Source organism: Astyanax mexicanus, chromosome 11 (genome assembly GCF_023375975.1).
Source record: "Astyanax mexicanus isolate ESR-SI-001 chromosome 11, AstMex3_surface, whole genome shotgun sequence".
NCBI lineage: Eukaryota > Metazoa > Chordata > Actinopteri > Characiformes > Acestrorhamphidae > Astyanax > Astyanax mexicanus.
The window spans coordinates 6,569,920-6,582,649 of NC_064418.1; the positions used below are offsets into that span (position 1 = coordinate 6,569,920).

A 12,730-nucleotide genomic window follows, 5' to 3' on the forward strand; every position below is an offset into this window, starting at 1 on the left:
TGTAGTCCGTGATGCACTTGATGCCCCTCCACATGCTCTGTTGATCCTGGGAGGAAAAGTGTCCCTGGATTTTCTGAGCATATGCAGCTTTTGCCCTCTTAACTCCAGCAGTCAGCTCTCTTCTAGCCCTCCTGAGTTCATCCGAGTCTCCAGATCTGAAGGCAGCATCCCTGGCTTTCAGCAGGGAACGCACCTCTGCGTTCAGCCAGGGCTTCTGGTTCGGGTAGCAAGTCACAGTCTTGGTAGTAGTGACATCCTCCACACACTTGCTGATGTACCCGAGTACAGCAGATGTGTATTCCTCCAGATCCAGCTCCCCCTCACACTCAGCAGCTTCCCTGAAGACCTGCCAGTCTGTGCAGCCGAAGCAGTCCTGCAGCACAGCGGCGCTCTGAGTCAATATCAGTATAACTCGCCTTTTGTGTCTGCAGTATTTTTATTTATATTTCATATAAACACTGTGCAACAATATATTTTTTCTCTAACAATATAAGATTTACTCTGAATAAACGTGTTATTACAAATATAGAGAAATATTAACCATCTGTAGGTGAGGAAGTACTTTTGTGAATTGTATACAGTTTTCTGAATATAAGAAAGGGGAAAGTTTAGTTTTATCTCCAGAACTAATCCTAAAGCACTCCTATATTCTGTAAATGAGGTCAGATTAACGAACACACGACACACACTGTCACACACTGTCCTGTAATGATCATCTTAGGATGTTTAGTATATGCCACTGAGGAACTTAAAGAGTTAAAGTAAAGGACAGACAGAGTGCTGTAAGAAACAAGACATCTTCTGGGCTATTTATTAAAGTTAATTTTACTACACATTTGTAATTTCCTCCAAACTTATTTGAGATAAAGATACAGCTGTATATCCTTCCATGGTAAAATATCAATGCAGAATATTTGCAAACCTATGCAAATGAACACATTTTCATCAAATGCCATTTTTCGCTATAATTGTCCACCCTGTCACTGTTTGCCCTGCTGTGCAGCTTGCCATGATTAAAATAAATAAATAATAATAAAAATAATAATAATATTAAGCTGGGGAATTAGAATTTCTGTGTAGACTGAAGTCTTAAATATAATAAAAAAAATTATTATTTAATTTAAAAGAAAAGCTAGGAATAAAATTTTCCTTTTGCTCTGAATATATACAAATTCCTCTGAAAATACTGCAAATAGCAAGCCTATATATTTATTATACAACATCAATTACACATTGTATGGACATTTAGAATAGAGATCAAAGAATAAATACACGACAATATATCAGAACTCCAGCTTTCTGATATTTACATATAGACCTTTTAAAAGCCTTAAAACACATTTAGTTTAAATCCACCTATTTTTTTAACAGAGTACACAGTACACACACTGAAGCAGGTGTTTCTTATTGCCTGTGTTTGTCTGGTTAGATTGATTACATTGAAGCTGAGAAAAGAAAGAAAATTGACCCTTTTTTCGAGCAGTGGGTAGAGCTGCTACAGCAATTTGGAATGTCTGGAAAAAGAAAGAAACTGCTGGTGTACTATCAAGCTGACACTGAACAGGCTGTCCAAGAAAAAACAACAGGAGCTGAGTACAGAATAACAGAGAGAGAGAGAGAGAGAGAGAGTGGCCAAAATACAATAATGACATCATCAACAGCCTCCAGAGGACACGAGTGAAGGTATCACAATCTGCCGGCTGAGGAAGATATCACCAGTGGAAATATGGAGGCAACAGTACAACAAGCAAATCGTTAATTAACCCAATCAATCAAACAACAACATGGGAATTTGCAAAGAATGTACAGACATGAGATGAAAATATTCTGAAACAAAGTTAAATTGACCAATCAGACCAAGATTAAACACTGTTAAAGTGATGGTGAGGCCAAAGTGTTGGGAAAGAAACTGCTCATGATCTCAAACATATGACCAGATTGATGAAGTATGGTGCACTGCAAACCCATATGTTGTTTAAACTCAAATAATTTAAGTCTGTTTTACATAAAATTGGATATTTCTAAACAATACTCAACTACTTTGAGTTCGAACATTTGTGGGCACATAAACATTCAAACTGAGATCTTTGAGTTGAACCAACTTATAATAACTGAGTTTAGTCTGTTGCCATTAACAGCTTCTTTTCCATTGGCTTCTGTCATAATCTATTTTCATATTGGGCGTGTCCAAAAGTTTCTGACTAACACTCACCATCACCTGGGCTACCTTATAAATAAATCAAGTTTCCCTTTTGTTGCAATAACATGATGTTTTAATTTATACTAACTTAAGTTTTTATTCCTCATTACTTAACTTTTTAAAATAAACTCAACTAAAACAATTGAGCAAACCGGCTGCTTTAAAAAAGTTAAGTAAACTCAACTTATCTGGTCTTAGAGTATAAAAAAAATAAAAAAGTTAAATCAACTTCCCCTTTAGTTGAAATAACTTGATGTTCTAAGTTATGCTAACTTAAGTTTTCTTTACCCATTACTTAACCTTTTTAAGGCAACCGGTTTCCTTAAATTTTTAAGTAAATTCAACTTATCGGGGCTTATGGTGTGGAGGCTGTGTCATGGCTTGGACTTTTAATGCTATTTTCTAATTCATTTTCAAGATGGTAGCAACAGAATTCAGCTGTCTATAGAAACATTTACAGAGAAATAAAAGCGCTTCAATAAAAGTTCTACTAGGAGACTCTATGTAATGCTACATCAACTTTACCTCAACCAATCACCAGCTTCCTACTGTCTTTATAAGATACAGATAAAACAATACAAAATCTTATTTCTATAATTTAATTTAATACTACTTTAACTATTTCTATATTTTTGCTCACCTTGAAATGTTTTTTTTTAAACATACAGCTCTGGAAAAAATTAAGAGACCTCTTAAAATGATCAGTTTCTTTGATTTTACCAAATAAAAAAAAAACTCTGGAATATAATCAAGAGGAAGATGGATGATCACAAGCCATCAAACCAAGCTGAACTGCTTGAATTTTTGCACCAGGAGTAAAGGCATAAAGGTATCCAAAAGCAGGGTGTAAGACTGGTGGAGGAGAACATGATGCCAAGATGCATGAAAACTGTGATTAAAAACCAGGGTTATTCCACCAAATATTGATTATTTCTGAACTCTGAAAAATGTTATGAATATGAACTTGTTTTCTTTGCATTATTTGAGGTTTGAAAGCTCTGCATGTTGTTTTTGTTTTGTTATTTCAGCCATTTCCCATTTTCTGCACATAAATTCTCTAAATGACAACATTTTTATTTGTAATTTGGGAGAAATGTTGTCTGTTGTTTATAGAATAAAACAACAATGTTCATTTTATTCAAACATGTACCTATAAATAGCAGAAACAGAGAAACTGATTCAGAAACTGAAGTGGTCTCTTAATTCTTTCCAGAGCTGTATATTGAAGTACATATCTGAAATTATTATTTCACAGAATACAGATTATATATTAAATCAAAGAAATTAAAAAAGGTTAAGAAATAAGTAATTGACTCTCAAGCAAAATGTGACATAGCTGTCCATGTAATTTGAGGGGGATAAACCTGCAAAATCAGCAGGGGGATCAAATAAATATTGTTCCTGTTGTATAAATGGATGAACATTTAAAACATGTTTGGTATCAAAACTCTGCGTCTTTTAGTTTGACACTGAAGCTTTAGAGGTAATAAAAATGATTAGAATAAATGAAATAAACCTGATTTCTGTGTGTGTTTAACAGAAATCATGATCTGTGTCTGTTTTTTTTTTTGCTTAAAAATCAAAGCATGTTTAACCAGTAAAAAAAGGACCTGGCAACCTGTTACCTTAATCTAAGACTGAACACTCACTTCATTTTCTACTCGGCCATTTTCAAACAAATGTAAATATAAAAAAAATAAATATACAATAAATATACAATATTAATGTAGTAACTTAAAAGTGTTAAACAAACCAACAAAAATACCCTTATCTGGGGTGCTGTTTACTGTGCTGCGATTTCTGAGGCTGGTAACTTGTCCTATGCAACAGAGGAAACTCTTGCTTTTCTGGGGCGGTCCTGATGAGAGCCAGTTTCATCATAAAAATTTTTATGTTTTTTGTGGTGGCTGCACTTGAGGATACTTTTAAAGTTCTTGAATTTATTTTGGATTAAACGTTATTTAACCCTTGTGTGGTGTTCATATTTTTGTGACTCGTTTACTTTGTTACTTGTATTTAATCCAGCAAAATTAAGCAATTTCACATTAAAATGCTTTACACATGCTTGCTTCACCTAAATTACAAGCAATATAAACAGCTTACATGGTTAATATTTGTCCTTTACCTTTCTTATGTTACATTTCTTTTAAAAGTGCTACTCTTTTTTTATTAGTTGTTTAATAAAATGTAAAAGAAAATGAATTAAACTCAAGATATGAGTAGAAAATTTGTTTAGTTTCAAATTTACAAATGAAGCAATGTTTATTAGCCCTTGGCCAAACATACTGCATGTAATATAAATGTTGGGGGGGGGGGGGGGGGGGGGGGGTACAGTGTACAGTGTGTGTTTATCAAAAATGTGTTTTTATATATGTTTTTCACAAAAAATGAGCCAATGCCAATGAGTTTGAGTTAGAAAAAATATATTTTTAGTATCATTTGATGAAAAATGAAAACGGGTCCCACAGACCCGAACACCACACAAGGGTTAAATAGAGCTATTCAACTCTACCTCTGAAATTCAAGTAATCAACTCTTGATTTGAGTTTAGCACAGCTGTTAACTAAAAAGCTATTTCATGTGACTCTACCTCATAAAGCAATATTCATTTTGTTTTTATTCACTTTAAGTATTCCTATTTAGTGAAAAACATTTTAAAATAATGGAAAAAAACACAAAGTTTAAGGTGTGTCCAAACATTCAGTGGCATGCAAACGATTAGGCCTTTTTTCTTTTTACAATGACTGTAAAAAAAGTCATAACCCAAACAAATACATTTACATATAACTGAAACATTGGTCAAAAAAAATATATTGTGTAAAGTGTTTCTTTCCTCTTTTTCACTCAAACCCCCCCCCCCCCCCCCCCCGAATTTTTGCTAAAAACATTAAAAAGCAGTCTTTCAATATCAGTTGAATTTTTTGTTTTCGTCTTTTCAATATCAATCCATCTCCTTCTTGCTCGCTTCTTCACATGAACAGGGTGGATGTTGATTGGTTGATGTTAAAGGTACCCAAACTTTTCCATGCCACTCTACGCTGTAAATGCCTCAGTGTGTCAGTGTGTGTGTTTGTAAGGGTATGTTTATGCTGTTTTACTGGCTCTACTGCAACTAACCCCACACAAAAGACACTGAAACTAAACTCCAGCCCACACTCCACTTCTGAAAACTCTTTCCTCTTTCATATTCTGACATTTTCAAACTGCCAGACCTCTTTAAAAGCTAAACGGTTGAATATGCATTTCGCACGGCTGACAGGCCTCAGGCACTCTGTCTCTTCAGAGTGTGACATCTCCATTTCTCCTGTTCTTTATCCCTCACATGCATGGGGACTTTAGAGAGAGAGGGAACGGGAGAGAGAGAAAGAAAGAGAGAGAGAGAAAGAGAGCGAAAGAGAATGGAAGGAGAGATGAGTGTGAGATGAGTGTAAGTAAATTAGCAGTAGCGGCAGCAGCAGCAGGGAGTTGGAATGAGCTGGGGAGGGAATGAGACGGCCTCTGGGGCTGAATGATCTGTAGACACGGCAGTGCAGCAACTCTCCACAGCCTCTCCAAATCCTGTAAACAAGCCACACTCCAATATCACGCCAACTTCCTGATAGATATCTATACAGATAGAAACTTTATTAATCCCCACAGAAATGGCAGCTTTACTGCAGCAACCAATAATATACCGCGCCAATACCACTATCGAGCTGAAATTAATTGACAATTGAAATGTGTACACGTTTTTTTATCAACCTCGCATCAACACAACTGATGGCATTAGATATTAATACTGAAAACCAACATTGTGGATTCATGAAATAAGTATACAGTAAATGAGTAACTATCTAAGGTTAACATACTATATAATACACTGTGGTAAATATTACTGGAGCATCGTCTCAAGTGAAAAGTGAAGCCACCACAGGTTGGGCGCCCCCTGCTGTTCGGTTGCAGAAAGCTGTGTAACCCCACCCATCCCCGTAGGTTTCAATGGCAAAACAGACAACTTTCAATCACGTTTTTTTTCCCCAATATACTGTAATTCTACCTACTTTATGTAAATGTAACAGCTAGTGTAACCTCTGCTTATATTGTCAATAGTTTACATCCCCACAGAATTCGTTTATTAAAATGTTATTCAGCTCTATTAAAAAAGGTGTGGTTATTGTAAAAGGGCTGGGTTACACCTAGCTGGGGTGGGACCAATGACCGTATGGGTGGGACAAATAACAGACCGTCAGCAAACTCTGCATCTTGCAGCCCTCAGGGGCGGGGTTATTTAAATGAGTAGGCTGTTTCTCCACAGTCTTTCTCCCTCCTCTGGTCTCTACTGCGCAGACTCGGGTTTCAGGATCGCCAACATGGCGGAAGATTTCGGCTTCATTTTCATTGAATGAATGGTAATGGCAACACGGCGTCCATCTTTTTTACAGTCTCTGGTCACACCTGTCATCCAGCGTTTCCTCTACATCATCCCCTCTGCCACCAGGTTAGTCCCATCAAGACTTTTACTTAAAAACAAAGACTTTTACTTAAGATAATCTTTGAGCAGCTCTTCATATAAATCAGTAAAACTAGATAAAGTTGTACATTTATCCAAAAATTGGAAAGAAATTAACATATTAGGACTTCTGGATGGCCTATTATAGGTGCCTCAGAGGCGCTCAAAAAACATTCAACTAACATTTAACAAAATTTTTGAATGCCACGGAATGCAAATTATTCTCTATGGAATCTAATCTTACACCTAACCCCAACCCTAACCCTAACCTTAACCTCAACCTGACACTAAAATGTAACTCTGAACATAACCCTAAAAGTTTAAGTTGGGTTTAATAGATATTAAGCCAGACGCGGGAGTCTACCCCATATCAGTAACGGCTCCCTGTTGCCCGCAAGTCAGATAAAATCTCCCAGAATGTTGCACCATTTAAGGTGGAACGGGAAAGTTATCTAGCTAGCTAGCTACTGAGACAAACTACTAGCAATCTTTTTGATGCTTGTTATAAAGAATTTGATCATTAAACATTGAAACTACACATTAAACTATGGTAATATAGTGCTAATCGTCACTTTTTCAAGGAAAATATTTACGTGTGGGTTTCTTACCAGTGATTCTCATACCTCTTGGTTTGAAGTGTGCATCTGAAAAATCCCTGTTTAAAGGGCTAAGAAGTCATATCCCTTCTCCTAACCTACCCCTCCAGCCTAACAAGAATCAAGACAAGGTAAGGGGTAGGGATTGGGAATGGTCCTTAAACTCAACTTAAAACAATTTTACGAGCTATTTTAACAGCATGGGTGCAAGGCATCAAAAAATAGACTGTTGACGGGGTGGAAGAAAAGGGCATTGTAATGCGCCTTGCACAGGGTGTACGATACAGCCCTAAATCTCAGAACACTGAAGACAAACGTGGTCTAATGAATCATCTAGTGCTTCCTTTTAAACTTTGGAACGGGTGCTTTTCCTTACTTTTTGAAAACTGAAGAAGCTAAAAGAAGCTTTCAGCCCACTTCCTGCCTACTCCTGACTGTTCAATATTCCACACTGTTCTAAAACGCCATTATAGGCTTCTTATGCTCCTCCATTAGAAGCTGTTGAAAACGTTTACGCAATACAGACTGAAGTGGCACCACTGAAAGGAGACCGAGGTCACCCTAAGTACTGTGCTGGTTATACAGTACATTATCCTGTGTTTACATAAAGTTCTACGTCCTTGTTTGTAACTGCTGTAATATGACTCTATGCACTTTTCTGAACACTGTACACTCCAGGAAATACACACACTGCAGTTCTCACTCTCCAATGTTGTGAAAAACTTGTGTACAGCTATGTACAATGTGTGTTTTCACATTTACATACTAGCCCAATTAGGGCTGCATATTCTCACTTTGTGATAGAGGCTCCGTTGCCGTGGTGAGTGATGTTGCCGGCACTGAGTGTGTAGGCACACATGACAGCTCTGGATCAGATAAATAAGTGCTGACAGATGATGTGTTGTATGAAGATGAATGGAACCGACAGTCGCTTCAACATCACTTAAACGGCTGGAGAAAGCGATCACCTTTCGGAGACTAATTGGAGAACAACAGAGAGTTGTACAGATGATGTAACACACACACACACACACAAAAACACACACACACACACACACATTTACTGTACGTACACCTCCTTCCCACCTGCACGCTGAACACTTCAAAGCCCGAGCGCTCAGCGCTGCTCTCTCCCGAGGCGGAAAAAGGGCAAATCAGCAAAAGCCGATTCCCTCTATCTGCATTAGCAGCCTTCTGCGCTCATGCCTTCATTTGCATCAGCGTAGAAACAAGGGGCTGAAACCTGAAACCTGCACAAACACAGAGTATTTTGACAGCTCCTGCTGCGTTTAGCTCAGTATCTGGAGGAAGAGCGCAGCTTGCTCTGAGTCAGCCACACGGTGCACGCAGTACACACACTTTAACCACTCTAATCCTCAGCAGGAGCACCCACTCACGCACAGGTATGCTCTTACGAAAACACTGCCAGACTTTAACCACAGGCTAGATTACAACTGCTTTTCAGCACCTGTCACAACGATACGAATATGATGAAATGTGAAGAAAGAGCAACCACAAATCAGACAACGTATGAAAACAGTAAGAGTAATGCAAATAAATAAAAAAAGAAAATATCTCAGGTTCTTACATTTACATTTCTTTTTTTTTTTCCAATTTTTGAAACACAATTTTGTAAACTAGGCTGTTTTTAACAAAATACCTAACACAATTCACACAACAACAAACCCAAACTGCAAAAAAACTATATATATATATATATATATATATATATATATATATATATATATATATATATTCATATACTGTATTACATGAAGCACTGCAACCAGAACTACAGCATCAAATATATAGTAGCTTCTTTCATTTAACCAGAAATATAAATATAGATTTAAGTAAGTAAATGATGTGGGGTTGGTTGATGCTGCAGTTGGTCTGCTGCAGGTTTAGGTTCAGCAACAGTATGTGCTGAAAGAATGAGGTCAGCTGACTACCTGAATATACTGAATATAGAGCAGGTTATTGCATCAATGGATTAATTTTTTCTTCCCTGATGATACACACAAGTATATTCCAAGATGACAGTTCCATTAATAATAATGATTCATGGGGCTGGAATAGTGAAAGAGTTCAGGGTTCAGGGAGCATGAGATCATCATTTTCACACATGGATTAAGAGAGTTCACTACAGAGTCCAGACCTTAACCTCATTGAGAATCTTTGGGATGTGCTGGATGGAGAAGAGCTGCTTTGTGCAGTGGTCAGACTCTACCATCATCAATGCTGCTGCAAGATCTTGGTGAAAATTTTAATTAATGCAACATTGGATTGAAATAAATCTTGTGACGTTGCAGAAGCTTGTCGAAACTTACTGTTTTGTATTTGACGATGTACTCCAGGATCGGCATCCCTCCATCGTCCTGTTTGACAAGGCCGAGCCTGTAGGCCTTTCCAACTCCTCTCTGGCCCTGCACTGAGGGTGGACTCGGCTCTCCTGAAAAATACACCAGGTTAAGCTTGCTGAAAACACCAGTTTACAGAATGAGTTTACAGAATGAGAAATGCACCTATATTTTGTTTAAACTATTAAAGTAGTAAAACTTATGGTTCTTATTCTAATTTTGAGTCAATTTTTTTTAATAAAAAAGTCATATTACTGTATAATATCAGAAACATATTATATCAGAAATGTCCCAATGTTAATGGGAATAACTTAAATCTTAAATCTTAAATAGAACCAGTTAACAAAGAGCATTAGAAAAGCTTCAAAACTAGACACTTTAAAATCCAGACTGAAAACCTTCATGTATAAACCTTTAGGCCTTCAGCTCAGATCTGAACACTTTTATTCTGTAACAGCACCTTTATTCTAATTACTTTTGCTCATTTTCTTTTCTTTTAAATATATTGTTTTAATCATGTTTGAATTATGTTTTATTCATGCTTTATTCTTATTTTATTTTTTATTTCCATTTTTATTGTTATTCTTATACATGTTTAATACAGAATTTACAGTTTGAGAAATGCACCCTTATTTTGTTTAAACTATTAAAGTAGTATAATGTATGGTTCTAATTCTTATTTTGAGTCTAATTACCTAGATGCAAAAACTTTAAAAAGATAATGTTAAAGTGATAAAGTTCATGGGGATTATAGCAGTAAAAATATATAGTTTTCTTTGCACTTCAGGGTACAGGGTTTTTCATAATATACTGTACCTGGATGCATTCTACTGGTACACTGTAAAAATTATAATTTGCTGTACTTATAGCATAAACATAAAATAGATAGTGTACACCAAACTATAATTGTGGTACATTTGAATTTTAATACATTTAAACATGTATGACTGTGTCTAATGTACTTATGATTTGGGAGTATAATTCTTTTCAGATTTTACAGCTTTTGATTGGTTGGACTGTTCAATAATAAACATATAGACATATTTTTTCAAAGTTTTGATTCCCAGGCAAAAACAAACTTTAAAAAGATATTCTACACTTTGATATTGATATTTATTGATTTTGATTATTAATTGATCATTTTGCATAATGAATTGCCGTCTCAATTCTCTTTGATATCACATGACAGGGACAGAGTGTTGTGTGAGCACTGGGAGTTTCAGTGAAGGTTACACACTACTCACGGATGGGCAGCGTTTGGAAGCTCTCCGTGCGACTGAACTCGCCTTGGCCTTTTCCGTTCACGGCTGCCACTCGTACTTCGTAAGTAGTGTTGGGCTCAAGGTTAGTGAGCAGCACTATCGCTGGGAGAGGAGAGAAGGGAGAGAGAGGGAGAGAGAGAGAGAGAGAGAGAGAGAGAGAGAGAGAGAGAATAAAGAGAGAGCAAGGGGATGAGTGCACCAGACACATGAAATGAGTATAGATGGAAGTCCCTATTTCAAAGTCCCTATTGCTTTCTTCAATCATGACCAAGGTTTCCAATTACTACTTTCCGCAATCATGCCCCCCAGCCCCAGCTTTTCTCAGCATTATGGATATTAGCTCTGGGCCCTTCAAGTAGTGGAGCTTGCTTATCTGGCTGTCCGATTTGTCCTTTAAGTTCCTGCAAACCCTTCTGGGTGTTGTGGAGGAAAAATCAATTTGTGATCTTGAAACGTTGTAATCTCCAACAGCGGCGAGGAAGGCTCTCGGACTTGGCTTCCCATATTCCAGTCCTTACAGGCAACCACACCTAGACACCAGCACAGCAGAAGGTCAACACTACCACAGGTGTTTCTGTGGCTGTGTAAGTTCTCACTAAGAGTAAAAGAAAAGAGGGAGCACATCACCCCATCCTTAAATCTCTACACTGGATACCAGTATGTTAGAGAATAGACATTAAATTATTATTACTGGTCTATAAATGTCTTAGTGGTGCAGGACCAGCATATTTATCTGATGTGCTCCAGCAATATGAGCCGAGCAGTACTCTCAGATTATCAGGAACTGATCAGTTAGTGCCGGCTAAGGTAAAAACGAAACATGGAGCTTTTAGCGTTTAGCTACTAGCTACCCTTTTTTCCAGTAACAAGTAATCTAACATGTTTCTATTTTCAATCCAGTAATCAGTAATCTAATTCTAGTCACTGTGTGTTATGTTTTTTTGTCATTTTCCTTAGAAAAGAGATTTTGTAGCTTTCGCCTGGATATGTTGAAAGGATGGACGAGAAAAACCTTCACAGCTGATGCTTTATTGCTGTAACTGATGGCCGCAACCATTCCAAAATAACAACAGGCTAGTGAGCTAACAGGCTAAAACTAGCACTCCAGCTCAACACACAGACACACACACACAAACACACACACACTCTCGGGAAGTGAAGTCTTGCCTATGCAACACATACAGAATTTTTTTTGGCAAAACTGTTATGTTGAGGCGACAGTAATCTATACATAACTTAAAAGTAACTTAGCTACTTTTAAAATTAATTAATCCGTAAAGTAACTCAGTTATAATCAGTAAGCAGTAATCAGATTACTTTTTCAAAGTAACTTTGCCATGTGTATGTCTGTGTATGTGTATATGCAGATGTGAAGATGTTGGCAGGAGACATCTACAAATTATTACAAGTTATTTACTGACTTCCACACTGTAACCTAATCTCTTCCGCACTAAAAGAAGAAAAGCCTGGTGTGTATGTGTGTTGGTAGAAGGTGTGTGTGTTTTTATGTGTGTCTGCCTCTCATCCTCACTTTATTTTATTAGTCTTTCTTTCATATGTGTTTTTCTATTTTGATTTCTTTCCTTCTATAAAGTTCACCCCAGCTGACTCATTAACACTCAAACCAAAATGCTTTCAGACAGCACAATCTGATGTGCTGCACTTAACTGGACGACAGCCATAATGTCACATCCGGTGCTATAAAACAGTCTGAAATATGACAGTAAAACAGGCGGAGAAGCAAACAGGCTTTGTTTTGTGAGCTTCTACTGTGTCAATAAATTGAAAAGTTTTGCAAACATTCCCTGCTATATAAAAAAAAA

At 37.0% G+C, this 12,730-nt stretch overlaps 1 protein-coding gene across 3 annotated transcripts in view; it reads right to left on the reverse strand.

Moving 5' to 3' along the window:
• ncam2 (neural cell adhesion molecule 2) overlaps positions 1-12,730 on the reverse strand; it is a 317,305-nt gene that overhangs the window by 29,735 nt on the left and 274,840 nt on the right. For all 3 annotated transcript variants that reach the window (XM_007227883.4, XM_007227882.4, XM_007227884.4), the window contains exons 13-14: positions 10,890-11,009; positions 9,616-9,737 (exon numbers count right to left, since the gene is read on the reverse strand). In XM_007227883.4, coding sequence (XP_007227945.2) covers positions 9,616-9,737; positions 10,890-11,009 — 242 coding nt within the window. The remainder of the gene's footprint in view (positions 1-9,615; positions 9,738-10,889; positions 11,010-12,730) is intronic.